At 57.2% G+C, this 14,117-nt stretch overlaps 1 protein-coding gene across 1 annotated transcript; it reads right to left on the bottom strand.

The window, feature by feature from the left end:
- Positions 1 to 1,501: 1,501 nt before the first annotated feature.
- Positions 1,502 to 4,697, bottom strand: BARX1 (BARX homeobox 1). Its single transcript, XM_054281214.1, has 4 exons — positions 4,493 to 4,697; positions 2,232 to 2,517; positions 2,018 to 2,102; positions 1,502 to 1,666 (listed from the first exon to the last, which is right to left on the bottom strand). The coding sequence occupies exons 1-4, from the start codon at positions 4,695 to 4,697 to the stop codon at positions 1,502 to 1,504; spliced, it is 741 nt and encodes a 246-aa protein (XP_054137189.1).
- Between the last annotated feature and the right edge of the window lie 9,420 nt (positions 4,698 to 14,117).

Below are 14,117 nucleotides of genomic sequence, written 5' to 3'. Positions count from 1 at the left end.
GCACACGCCCTGCGTGTCCTGACCGCGCCGAAGGGTCCCGCAAACCCCGGCCCTGCCAGCCCCACCGCCGCCTTCCCTCTTCCCAGCACCCGTCCTCATCCTCAGGTTAAAAAAAAAACACTTTCAACCAATTGCTAGGTTAAATATCTAAGTCATTTCAGTGTAAGAATATGAGGTTGTTTCCTGTTTACCCAGCACCGGCCGTGTCCTCCTCCGCTCATCCCGGGGGCTGATTTATCCCGGGCTGGATTTGGGGCACATCCCGAGCCGGGCCGTGCTGGGCAGCGGGGCCGAAGAGAGAAAAGAGGAAAACTGGAACGGCCGGCAGGAGTTCAGAGCAGATTCACCTCGAGGGCTCCTCCGGCGGCGATGCGGGGCGGTCTGGGGTGAAAGCCCGGCCGTGCTGTGCCTGTGCCCCGCTCCCGCCGCTGGGCACGGACGGGCCGGAGCCTCCCGGAGCCGCTGCCCCGGACAGGGATCCCGCTCCGCCGGGACAGGGGGGAGAGACCAGCCCCGAGCCCAGAGCGCTGATTACCGCCGTTAATTGATTACCACCGTTTATTAATTACCGCCGTTAATTGCGAGGCGGCCCCGCAGCAGCGGCTCAGCCCGGGGCTATCCCGCCGCTCCCGGCCCTCGCTCTCCGCCTCTCGTTCTTCCCTGCGCTGCTGCTTTTTTCTTTTATTTTATTTTCTTTTCTTTTTCTTAGCAGAATAGCAGTAATTGCATGTTTCGGTGGATGGTCTGTAATTTAACATCCCAACGGAAAACGTGAAGAAGAGACTCGGGGAAAACAAGCGAAAAAATAAAACAAAATTCAAAAACCCCCACCCGAACAACAAAGCCACGATTTCGTACTAGGATTTTTGCTGCTACATCGCAGCAGCAATAAACAGTTTTTTTTTTTTAAATACCGTACAGGATGCGCAGTGCAGAACTTAACCTTCTGTCACCAACTAACGTGTCTTTAAAATCCGAAAGCATCCGAATTTGACCAAGGGAAGGCCGAGGGTCTGGCCTCTCCCGGCCACGGGCAGCCGAACCGTGGCGAAAAACGACGGGAGAATCCACCCGGTACCACTGCGCTTTGCACTTTCTCTGTAGCTCAGCCTGGAACTTGGTTTTGAATCTCTGATCTGTCTCCGTGGGGGAAAAAACCAAACCAAACCAAAAAATTTTTTAAAAAAATCAACCCCAAAGCATAACGCTACTCGGAGCAATAGTTCATAAAATACTTTATTGAAATAAAGTAAATATCTTCGCATTAATAAAACTGATCATAAAATGCAGTTTTCGAATAACTAGGGGCACCACAGGGTTTTAGAGCGCGAGTAGATGTGGATGGTGGGATCCAGTGTCCTGCCGGCCCCTCGGGCCGTGGCGCAGCCCAGCGCGGAGAGGGCGCGGCCGGGGCGGCCGGAGCGCGGCCAAAGCGTCCGAGGGTCCCGAGGGCGGCCGCAACCACGGCCCGAGCTGCCCTCCATCCTCCCCGAGCTGCCCCTCACTCCTCCTGGCTGACCTCGGCCGGCGAGCCCAGGCTCTCGGGCGGCTTCTCGGCGTCGCGGGCGCGCTCCTGCTCCGAGAGCTGCTCGCTGCTGGGGATCGAGTTCTTCTTCGGGCGGCCCTTGGGCTTGGTGGGGGACTCCAGGCCGCCCCCCTGCAGCACCTGCGAGGCGAGGAGGGGGCGGAGGAAGGGCCCGGGGCTCAGCAGCCCCTCTCTCGCCCGTGCCCCGGCCGGTGCGGCTCCGCTCGGGCTGCCCCGGGCCCAGCGGAACAACGGGACAGGACGGGGAGGCACGGCCGGCCGGAGCCCCGGAGATGCTGGACCGGGGACACGGTATTAAAGACCAGAGCCATATTATTATTACCGTCATCGTCATCATTACTATTATAATTATCCTTAACGTTATCGCTAAACGTGCCAGGGCCGAGATGCAGAAGGACGAAGCCCGCAGGGCAGGGCTCGAACGCGGACACGGCGCGCCCAGGGGAAGAACTGTTAATAAGGGACACTTACTATTTTCTTCCATTTCATGCGCCTGTTCTGGTACCAGGTTTTCACCTGGAGCTGGCTGAGCCCCAGCGATTCGGCCAGGTCTATTCTGCGGGCGAGAGAGAGAGGGGGTCAGGCCGGCAGTTTCCCTCTCGGACGGCAGATTCCCGACTTTTTCAAGCAAAATGAGCCCGTCCCGTGGCGTCGCGCCCCGGGTCCGAGGTCGGCCGTGGCCTACCTGTCGGGCGTGGAGAGGTATTTCTGCTTCTCGAAGCGCTTCTCCAGCCCCATGAGCTGCAGCTCGGTGAACACGGTGCGGCTGCGGCGGCCCTTCTTGGCCTTGCCCGGCTCCGGCGGGCCCGGCTCCAGCTTCCCGCGGAGGTGCAGCTCCAGCGGGAGATGCGGCGAGGCGGAGCCGCCCTGCAGCCCCGAGCCGGCGGCCAGCAGCGCCGAGCCCAGCCCCGAGCAGCCCAGGGGAGCCAGCGGGAACTTGAACACGGCGGCCGGCTCCGCCTTCAGCACCGCTGCGGGAGAGAGCGGCGGTCAGCGCGGGCAGGGAGCGGGGGCTGCCCGGAGAGCGGCCCCAAAAGGAGCCCCGGGCCCTTCCCCTCCATCCTCGGCCCCGAGCCCCCCGGTTCTGCCACCTCCACAGCACAGACACGCTTTACCCTTCCACCAGCACATGCTAATCACGGAGTTACTTGGGGGTTACAAGTTAAATTAACTCAAACCAACCCAAAGGCGATCCCCTCGGTGCCACCCAACAGCGCCGGACCCGGCTGAACTCGGTCACCCGCGGAGGCGGCCACGGTCCCAGGATTCCCTTCCTAGGAGTTTTCAGGGTATTTTCGACCTGATAATAATCTCTATCTCACTCCGTGAAGAGCAGCCTGTGAAGGGGCGCCCGGGAAGGGGACAGCGAGCCATGCCCGAGGATGCTGCTCCAGCGGGCTGGGGCCGCCGCTCGGCCGGCTCTGTTCAGTTCTCCCCGATCCGGCCCGGCTCCGCTCGGCTCGATTCAGCTCTCCCCGATCCGGCCCGGCTCTGCTCGGCTCAAATCCCTCGCCCGGCTCGGCCCGGCCCGGCTGGGTCCCTCCCGACGCCCCCGCTCCTCTCCCGGGCCTGAGGGTGGGCTGGGGCTGCGGTCCCGCTCGGCCCGGCCTCCCCACAGCGACACACGAGCGAACTCAGCGCCGGGGAAGGGATTTGGGGGAGCCTCTGCGGGGTCTTCTCCTCGGCCTGCCTGAAATCGCCTCCCTTCCTACCGGGCCCCATCCCGCTCCCACCTATCCCAGCGGAACTGAGCCTGAGGGGTGTAAAGAGCCTTTCATCTGATCCGCTATTCCGAGCGGTTCTGAATAGTTCATCCTGAAAATAATACTAATTTCTAGATACTCTAACGCATGCTGCTCCCTTGCTCAGGGGCTTGACGCTTTCTGCTTTTTCTCTCAAAGGCAGAAAATGAGATTGGGATGCTCTTTTCCTGTTCAGGTCAATGGATGAAGAGCTACGGCTCTGCAGTTGAAGATGGCTTGCGAAGCGAAAGCGTTCGCCATCATCCGTTTAAATATCGGCCTTTAAAATATATTAAGTAATAGCCTTCAAAATGCATTAAACAGTACCGTAAATAAAAAAAAAAACAAAGACAAAAACAACCAAAAAAACCAAACCAAAACAAACAAACAAACAAACAAAAAACCCTAAAAACCAACCAACCAAAAAAACACGCAAAATACAAAAAAAAAAAAAAAAAAGAAAGAAAGAAAGAAAAAAGAAAAAAAGAAAAAAAGAAAAAGAACCGCAAAAAACTCTCCCAAACCATAAAACCAATAAAAATTACAATTACAAAACGCCCAAACCTATTTGAATATGTTAATAAACTGCATTTGTCCTGGATGCTATATTTGACTGGGCAGACAATGCTAGCACCCCTTTTAGAAGAAAAACCCAAACATGGATTATAATATAGAATGTTATGCCTTCCATCTGCTATATTATTATTATATAAACATAGCATATATTTATATACTATATATAATATCTCTGTATATTATATAATTTTTTTTGTTTACATATAAGTTGGGTTTCCAGCTAAATCTGTGACCGCAGGGCCTCTTGCCGCCCCTCGCAGCCCCGCGCAGACCCCGCTGCTCGGCTCCGGCACTTCTCACCTCATCCAAAACCACGGGGGAAACCCCAAAACAAAGCTATCCACAACAACCTTCTTCCCTGCCATCCAAACGCCATTCTGTGCGGAGCCGGAGCGGCAGAGCCGCTTTCGTCGCTTTTAGGCCCCAAACTCGCGGCTGCTCCCGGCTGGAGCGCCCGGGCACGGCGGGGATGCGCTCGGCCGGCAGAGCCCGCAGCAACTTTGCAGAATTGCTGAGTTTTTCTCCGAGGAACCCGGCTCCCGAAGGCGCTGGAGACCCCCGGCCGGCGATGCTTCCCCTCCTGCCGCCCCCAGCCGCCCCCCAGCCGCGGGGAGCCCCCGGCACGTACCGAGGTGGTTGTGGTAGGGCCGGGCGGAGAGCAGCGCCTGCACCCCGAACTTGAGCAGCTCTCCGGCCGGCGCGGCGCCCTTGGCGTCCGGGGGGTCCGTGAGGATCTCCTCGATCATGAAGCTGCGGTAGCGGTGCGAGCGGTGGTCGGGGAAGGCTTCGGCCGGGAAGTAGCGCGCGGCGCCCAATTCCAGCGGGTGCTGCATCCTCGCCGCCCCCGGGGCGCGGGGGGACCCCCGGCCGCCGGGGCCGCCCTAGCGCAGCCCCCCGGCCGGCAGCCGGGCAGCGGGGGCTCTGCCCATCGCCCCGCCGCCCCTCCCCTGGCCCTGCGCGGCCGCCCGGAGCCGTCCCCGCCGCTGCACTCGGGGCGCGGCACCGGGCAGCGTGTGTCTCTCCGCCCCGGGACGGCGGCGGCCGCCTATTATACGGCCGGGCCCGCGGGGCCGTCAGCGCGGCGGGGGAGGGCGCGGGAGGGGCTGCGGAGGAAGGAAGGGGCCGGGGCGGGCGAGTACCTGCGGCGGGGGTTACAGCCCAGCATTTGATCCCCCGCCATATAAAGCGAATTACCCGTTCTGCTCGCTGCGGGAGAGCAGACACCCAGACAAGCGCTGGCCCCCTCGAAGCCCCGGGCCCGGCTCCGCTCCCAGTCCCGGCCTAGTTCTTATGACCATCCCTGTCCCTGTCCCCGGCTCCATCCCCATCCCCGTGGCCATATCCATATCCATGGCCATCCCCATTCCCGTCCCCACACTAATCTTCCGTCCCTTTCCCATTCCCGTCCAGCCCTCGTCCCCCTCCCCATCCCTTCCCCCGACGGGCTAGCGGCGGCTCTGGGGCTCCTCGGCCGATGCAGGCGGACATGGAGCCTGGGCCGGTCCTCTCGGCCCTGCCCCGCCGCGCTCGGAGCCCTCGGGGCAGCCCCGGGGCGGTGTCCAGGGCCCGGCGGAGCCCGGGCAGGCCAAGGGCAAGGGGGAGCCGGCCCCGATGCCCCCAGCTCCGAGTTCCCACCCAGACACGGTCATAGCGGTGTAAACATCTAACAGGAGCCGGTTAGAGAACAGAACCCAGCGCGAAGCGAGCATTTCCCTGGACTTTTAGATCATTTACACGGACATTCTGCTCGGTACAACCTGATTCATTCTATTCCCTTTAGCCTGCGTCACGCACGACAGCGGAGACCCACGAGCCGCCCCTGCTCGTTACTGCCTTGCTTCGAGCCAGATTGGTCTGCAGGAGCCCGAACGCCCAAATCCCTCCCGGAAAGGTCGGCGCTAATGGATTACGGGCACATCGTTTCGGGTCCCACGGCGTGGGGCGGCTTTGGCTGCGCTCGGCCTCTGCCCACGGCCGGGGCTGCCCACGCGTGACCGTGACCGTGACCGCGCCTGGGCGGTGATCGCGGGAGGCGCCCACGGGCTCGGCCAGGCCGGCCCACGCAGAGCGACGGCAGCGGGGCTCATCCCTCCGGCAAGGGAAGCTCAGCCTCTTTTTTTAACATTTCAGACCAAAAAAAGAGGGTTCGGCCCGTGTTCCCGACTGCTGCGGGGGATGCGCGGGGCAGAGCGGAGCAGCCGCGGGATCTCGCCCGGCCCCGTTTCGGAAGCCCTAAGCGAGCTGCGACGGCCACGGAGGTCACCCGCCAGTGCCGCCCGTGGGCGCTGCACTCGGGGAACACGTCCCAGCGCTCGGCTGCCGTCGGGGCCCGTGTGTCCGAGCGCCTTCCCCGGCCCCGGGCTGCCCCGCGCCGGGCGGGCTCCGCAGGCACGGCCCGGAGCCAGCCAACAGCCCCGGGGCCCCGCATCCTGCAGGAACCCCCGGCCCCGTAACTTGAATTAAATATCGAGGTAGGGGCAGGCGGAGGCGCTCAGGGAACTGCGGAGAACACGAGGCCGCCCCGCTGCTCCTGTCAGCGCTATTTGAGTCCTGCTGCTGTTTCTCTGTACTACTCACCCCTGCATGCGACAACAACGAATTAATTTATGCTCTGTACTTCACTGCCTGCCCACATAACCTGTTCCATATGGTAACTGCGACTCGTACGGAGCAGTTCCGCGCGGATTCGTTCTGGTTTCTCCACATTTCTTCAATTTAAAATTACGCCACTCGCTCTGTGAAACGCTAACGGGCTGAAGCCCCGTCAGCTGCCCGGGTGCTCCCTGCTGTTAGCGGGTTGTCATTTGTTCAGACATCATCTCGGTGCGTGCACCGTCAGCGGGCTGGTGACACACGGCGGAGCGGGGGCCGGCACCGGGACCCTCCGAGATGCTGCGGGACCGGGCGCCTCCATCCCGCCCCAGCTCCCCGAATTCCTGCCGGGAATCTCGGGGCAGCCGTGTCCCTGCGCACACCTGCGCTCCGGGGAGCCCCGACCGAGACCAACGGGCCCCCCAAAACAATCAGAAATCCCAGCCCCAAACCCTGCCCGTTTCCGTCCTGCCGTGCTTTGTCCATCTGCTCTGCTGAGATCACAAGGTGCTCCACGCCAACGTGCTGATTTCCTACGGCCGAGGCCAAAGAGGCCACTGGAGCTATTACCATGAAACGAGGAGAATAATTATGAGTAAAGTGAGAAGAATTTTGGACACATCCAAGCGAGCAGGCAAATCCACATCGGATTGTTTAAACAACCTCACCCCCGAGACCAGCGCGCTCATAAACAAATAGTGCACGTAAAAGAAATTACCCACGCCTCCCTTGAGCTTTTTGTTTCTTTAAAATAAATCAAAGCTCAAGAACAACTGTAAATAACAATACTTCGATCCCCACCCCGGAGCAGGTTAGGATCAGAGTGGTACAGACCCGGAATAATTTCCTGTCATACGGCATCAACTTTGATAATTTAAGTTTTTATAATCCTTGGGATCCATCTGCCCCGAGGCTGATCAGGAGAGCACGGACGGTCGGCGGATCCCACATCCTCCCGCGAGCAGGCCTACAGCCCCCCAGGTCACCAAAAAAATAAAATAAAATAAAAAATAGCACCTCTGAAAAAGCTTCTACTGAAACATTTCGATGCTGCACTGAAGGAAGAGAGGGTGAACTTCACCATCTGTCCGTACTCACAGTCAGGAATTTAAAATCGTTGAAAAACAAATCCTGTGAAAAAGGACAGAAGTAATAATAATAATAATAATAATAGTTATTATTACTACTACTACAACAACTACTACTACTACTACTACTCTTTTTAGTGCAGTAGTGTCTGATCTCCTGTACTCTTACAGAGCATGTAAACCCGTACTTTCATTTCACATTGTTTGGGGTGGTAGATTCATGCAACCACTTTTATAAAAAGCAGCATCTTAGAATGGGAGCTCAGAAACATACGTGGGGTTTTAGGGACCAACCACATGAACAAGATGCAGACTCCAAGTTTTTTTCCTCCCAGCAACCAGAATGGAATCACCTTTATTTACAAAATTGCTCCTCATTTACCGAGTGGCTTTTAAAAATTCTTGTTTTGTTGTTATTTTGGGGGTTTGCTGGTTTTTTTGTTTTGTTTAGGGTTGGGTTGTTTTGTTGATTTTTTTTCTTGCACCAGGTACAGGCTTTAAATGGCTGCTAGAAACAGGCTATTTCTAGTTAGCTTTTTTAAAAAATAATTTTTATACAAATGTTCCTAACTGGTTTCAGAAACTATCGGTGCATTTATCACATTACCAGACTCTTCTGATCTTCGTTTTGCATAAAAGCAGAAAGCGTTTTTTAGAGGCTGCTCTCGCTCACTTTCACGCTTCAGATATTTTGATGTCTCTGTTTCGGCTGAGTAACTCCGAGAAGGATGACACTTCCACCCGTGAAAATTTTGCTACGAGAAAGGAAACAAGTTCACCCAGTGATCTAAAATCTTCCCTGGCGTGGGAATATTTTTGCTGCGCTGATTCATCCCCGATTTGACGAGAAGAAGAGTTTTGCTGAATTCCCGCAGTTCTCCCGACTCCTACAGCCGTGGCGGGGAGAACAGCGAAACTCCAACTCCTCGACTCCCGGATCCCTCGGGAAATATCCCAGCCGGGGAAATACTGGGGTACCCGGGGCAGCCCAGGCAGGGCTCTCGCAGCCGGGTGGCGGCTCAGGGGAGCGGGGCCCGGTGCCGGTCACACCAGATCACACCGGAGCCGCGGGGCTGCTCGCATCAATGAAACACCGGGGCGCTTTCGGGAGGGTTTTTTTAAACTTGTATCAAAGCTCTCAGAGGCTTTTAAACACAACCAATTCTTTGTTTTCTCAACATCACCTTTTCTAAAACTCCAATAAAATGTCCCCGTGTCTCCCATCGCGCCCCAGCGCCGGGGACAGCGGTTCCCGGAGCCCGCCGGTTCAGCGGTGCCCGGGCTCAGGGGTCGCGTCCGGGCTCAGGGTTGTACCCGGCTCAGGGCTGTGCCCGGGTTTCGGGGCTGTGTCCTGGCTCGGGGCTGTGTCCTGGCTCAAGGGCTGTGCCAGGGCTCAGGGCTGTGCCCGGGTTTCGGTGCCCGGCTCAGGGCTGTGCCCAGCTGTGGGGCTGTGCCCCGGTCTCGGGGCTGTGCCCGGGTTTCGGGGCTGTGCCCGGGCTCAGGGCTGTGTCTGAGCTCAGGGCTATGTCCGGCTCAGGGCTGTGCCCGGCTCAGGGCTGTACCCGGGCTGTGGGGCTGTGCCCGGCTCAGGGCTGTGCCCGGTTTTGGGGCTGTGCCCGGATCTCGGGGCTGTACCCGGGCTGTGGAGCTGTACCCGGGTCTCGGGGCTGTGCCCGCCCGCCTTGCCGGGCACTGCGGGCCCCCGGTGCCCTGCGGGGGCATCGCCCCGCAGCCCCTGCCCTCCCCACCGGGGCCCGAGGAGGGCGGTCAGGCACAGCCGCCTCCCTCCCGCTCCCTCCTCACGGCACTTAATATTCAGGAAATCCACAAAGTGCAACGAAGAGAGTGGAAAACGTGACATCACGGGCTAATTGGGAAGGAGCGCTCGGGCTGAGGGAACAGCTCAGCCCTGAGTAATAAGTTATGTTTAATGGCTGGGTAAAGCTTCATCAGCGGCCATTTAACACGTATCCCCCTAAAAATGATTTTCTGCGAACACCTGGCTTTGTCAGAAAGTCAGACTATGGAATTATCTTTGAGAGTCACGCTTAGAGGATGCAGTTCGGTTCGAGTGAGGGCTGCAATCCCTTTATTTCCCTGCCCCTCGAGGTCCATGGTCCATCCTCCTCCCTCCTACGCACATCCCAGTAGCTCTTCACAAACTGGGTGTTCTCCGTTTCTGTCCGAGCATAAGGAAACCATCCCTGAAACCACTATTGTGTGCATCCATTTCATTTATCTCCATTAGAACAGGCAGCAGAACGAGCAGCTGCCTAAATGTGCCACCTCTGTCCCCACGGCTGCCATCAGGTACCACACACTGAGTGCCACGCACGTACCCAGCTGTGACACTTGCCCAAATCCTTTTATTGTGCAGGGCCCCAGACCAGCACAAACAGCAAGGCACACTCTGTGAAAGCCCCCTTCTCTCTCTTTAAAATTTAAAATTTTTATTCATTTATTTTTACTTTTAGTTAGTTCATGGGCAAGGGATGCAGTGCTTGGATATACAAACCAGCAAGCTGCCGCATACATGATTAGGTTTCAGGCCAGGCAGTATTTTTGGGACAGCCTCTTCTCTGTGAACTGATTCCCGGCCATGAACAGATCTGTGGGTTCAGACCTCCTTCCCCAGCCCCGCCAAAAGGGCGGTGGCTGCCCCTGAAGCCAGGCTCCAGTGAGAGATGAGTGCAGTGGCACCGCCCTTGGTGACAGCTGTACCTGCCCTGGTGACAGCTGTACCTGCCTTGGTGACAGCTGTACCTCTGTCCTGCTCTGCTGTGGACAGGGGGTGCCACGGCCCGGGGCTGAGCTCAGTGCCCATCACCAAGGCCCAGCCCACACCAAACCCACCCTGGCCACCCCAGGAGTGATGGCCAAGAGCCCTGCAGGTGACACTGCCGATGACACATTCTGAAACGACGGGACACACATAAAGGAGCAAATTGAACACCAGGGCAGTGGTTCAGTGAATAACCCTGCTTCTCCTGAAACAGCACGTCTGGCTGCACCATTCATTTCTAGGTGATAAAGGAGTTTCAGGCAGAAAGCAACGATCTGTCCTTATCACTCCTGTGTGAGCTGAAATCCAGCCCAGCCCTGCATCTGTGCAGAAAGCAGGGATGCTTTGCTGGCACCCTGTGAGCCTCGTGCTGTAAACAGCCTCAGTGTGCACGTGGGTGACTGCAGCAGGACTGTTTATGGTTCATAAAATTCACTTAATGACTACATCTGTGCAGAGCTGAGGGCTTCGGTTTTTAAAAGGGAAGAAGCAGAATAAAATCCTTACACTCTTCAGTTTTATGGTTTGCCTCCAGTCACTTCTGGTTCCCAGTTCTCGAGTGCTACATCAGATCTGGACGATTTGGGTTTATAGATTAGCAGGGAGATGTTTAAATCACTAAACATAATAATGGCTAATTGAAACACTTTATTTAAAAAATAACAAGAAGTTTTATACATATTAAAATCATATCAAAGCTAGCTTCCCTGTCCCTCATAAGCACCATTACCATGGGTAAACTCCCTGAGTTGGAGAGCTCATAACATCAAACAGCTCTCACTGAAGGCCAAACCATACAAAACAATTCAGTGATGAAGGGTTCTTCCAAACCATTCCTTTCAGTGATTCTGCCATGTCCAAAAACAGGTCTTCTATTTTCCTTTCACACACAGACAGGGGCCCTCACAAGCATTTAAGGCCCCTGACCCTGCAGCAGGGATTTTAAATTGTATGGGATAAACCCTTGCTGACACTGAAGCCACCAGAAGGAGATCTGCCATCCACTTGAGGCAAGATAAGACCTGAGTTTCACACTGCTTACACTGCAATTCCTACATCTGATATGGCAAATTTCTATTTACTGTGCTCAGAACTACATTTCAAACCCATATATGGCCACGGCTGATTAAGAAGTTTAAACAATTTCCCTTTCTGTACATATATTATGACACTTGCAAATTTTTGGACTCTAACACGACATTCCGAGACCCACTGATAGCGATCTGCCGAGCTCCAGATGGAGCCATTTACCACGGCCTGCTCATCCTGCTGGGCTTGGAGCCTCTTCCCCAGTTCTCTCCTGGGCTGGGGTGATCCTGCATCCCACATCCCACACCCCGCTCTGCACCCTCATCCTGCACCCCATCCCACATCCTCACCCTGAATCCTCATCCCACCCTGCATCCCACACCCTGCATCCCATATCCCCACCCTGCACCCTATCCTGTGCCCTGTGTCCCACCCCTCCATACCCTTATCCTGCACTCCTTATCCCCCATTCCCACACCCTCATTCCCACTTCCCTATCCCATATCCCAATTCCCACACCCCTATCCCATATCCCCATTCCCATCCTCTGTATCTCCCATTCTCTCCCCCATGTCCTGGAGGCTGTATCCCATAGCCCTCATTTCCATGGGCCAAATTCTGTATCCACTATTCCTTCACCCTGTGCCCCCCATCCCGTATCCTCCATCCCCATATCCCAAGTCTGGTATCCCCCATTCTCCATTCCTGTGACCCCATTCCCTATTCCATGTCCCCATTCCCTATCCCGTGTCCCCATTCCCAGATCCTCCATGCTCCATTCCCTGTCCCGTGTCCCCATTCCCATGCCCCCATTCCCCATTCCCGTGTCCCGATTCCCGGGTCCCCATGTCCCATTCCCTGTCCCATGTCCCCATTCCCGTGTCCCCATTCCCCATTCCCTGTCCCGTGTCCCCATTCCCATGCCCCCATTCCCCGTTCCCGTGTCCCGATTCCCGGGTCCCCATGTCCCATTCCCTGTCCCATGTCCCCATTCCCCATTCCCTGTCCCGTGTCCCCATTCCCCATTCCCGTGTCCCCATGTCCCATTCCCTGTCCCGTGTCCCCATTCCTGGGTCCCCATGTCCCATTCCCTGTCCCGTGTCCCCATTCCCTGTCCCGTGTCCCCATTCCCCATTCCCCATTCCCCATTCCCGTGTCCCCATCCCCGTGTCCCCATTCCCCATTCCCGTGTCCCCATGTCCGATTCCCTGTCCCGTGTCCCCATTCCCTGTCCCGGGTCCCCATTCCCCATTCCCTGTCCCGTGTCCCCATTCCCGTGTCCCCATTCCCCATTCCCTGTCCCGTGTCCCCATGTCCCATTCTCCATTCCCGTGTCCCATTCCCTGTCCCGTGTCCCCATTCCCTGTCCCATGTCCCGCGGCGCCAGCGCCCCCTGGCCGCGACGGGTCAGAGCGCAGGTGTCCCCGAGTGTCCCCGAGTGTCCCCGAGTGTCCCCGGCTGTCCCCAGTTGTCCCCAGGTGTCCCCGAGTGTCGCAGGACCGGGCTCTGAGGGGTGTGGGGTGCCTGGGGGGTCCCTGTTCCCAGTGTCCCGGCTCAGGGTGCGTTGGGGGTCCCAGAGCCGTGTCCCAGCTCCAGGGGTTGGTGGCAGCGCGGGCACAGGGGGTGGGAGGGCACCCGTTCAGGGTTTCCGTGTCAGGTGCGAGCCGACAGCCGCTCCCCGGCCTGCCCTGAAGGCATCCACAGAAGGGACCTGCAGAATAAGGAGAAGGTGAGTGCAGAGGGCAGGAGGAAGGGGGAATATTGAGGGGGGCTCTGCCAGCAGGCCTTGCCTCTCTCCCCAGTCCTGGGGCTGCTGCAGCTGCTGTGCTGAGCCCACGCTGAGCTCCTCGGGAAAGGAGGGGTCTGGAGCTCCTGGAGCCAGTTCCATGGAGGCTGTAGAGGGCACTGGAGGTTTGGTACCCAACCAGCAGCACCAGGACGCCTGCACAGCCAACAGCTCCCCTCTCTGTGACCAGGGACTGGACCTGAGGAGTGGCTGGAGCTGTGTCAGGTGGGGCTAAGCTTGGGTGGCAGGAAAAGCTGCTGGGGCACTGAACAGGCTCCCCAGGGAACAGGCACTGCCCAGCGACTCCAGAAGCTCTCCCACCTCACCCTGTGACAGAGCATGGCCTTCCAGAACATGCTTAGAGCTGCAAGTAAAGAGCAGAGACATACAAACCCCTCCTTTAACAAGGGTAAGACAATGTCTTTTAAAGGTTTCTTGTCTGCGCCTCTGCTGCGGAAGAGCAGCAGCTCAGCTGTGACAGGGAGGGCCCTTTCAGCACCTGGCAGACACAGACCCCTGCAGGAACACCAACAGCACCGTGTGGGAGCTGCTTCCAGAGAGCTCCTGAGCACAAACGCAAAACCAGAGTGATCAAGAACTTTTGGGATCTTTTAAACCACGTCCAAATTTCCCTGCTCTCCCTTCAGCACTCCTGCTGCCGGTGCTGTGCTGAGGGATGAGCACGGACGCAGGAGTGGAAACTCAGGATTAGCTTCCCTCGCTGGAGGACTCCCGAGAGACTGGCTCGGAGTCTTCATGAGAGCAATCCTCTAACAAGTCATGGAAGAGCCTTGGAGTTTGACATTTTTATAAACATCGACCTTTTTATCTTCAGTGTTTGTTGTTTGAGGAAATCCCTTCTAGTTCTTACGCATGTATAACATCTAAAACAATTGAATTAATACCATATGAGGGTAGAGGGGTGAAAAATCACATCCATAGCCAAAATAGTTTAGCAAAATGGTACAGCTGAGGT

Source organism: Melozone crissalis, unplaced genomic scaffold (assembly GCF_028551555.1).
Source record: "Melozone crissalis strain CALT ecotype California unplaced genomic scaffold, PUWL_Pcris_2 ptg000029l_1, whole genome shotgun sequence".
NCBI classification, from domain to species: Eukaryota; Metazoa; Chordata; class Aves; order Passeriformes; family Passerellidae; genus Melozone; species Melozone crissalis.
This window is presented reverse-complemented; position numbering and strand designations above follow the sequence as displayed.

Bases quoted from the DNA above. Each gene is read 5' to 3' on its own strand.
- BARX1 (XM_054281214.1), bottom strand. From the start codon at position 4,697: ATGCAGCACCCGCTGGAATTGGGCGCCGCGCGCTACTTCCCGGCCGAA. The intron at 2,518-4,492 runs GTACGTGCCGGG...TCTCTCCCGCAG, and splicing joins GCCCTACCACAACCACCTCG to CGGTGCTGAAGGCGGAGCCG. The intron at 2,103-2,231 runs GTAGGCCACGGC...TCTCGCCCGCAG, and splicing joins TACCTCTCCACGCCCGACAG to AATAGACCTGGCCGAATCGC.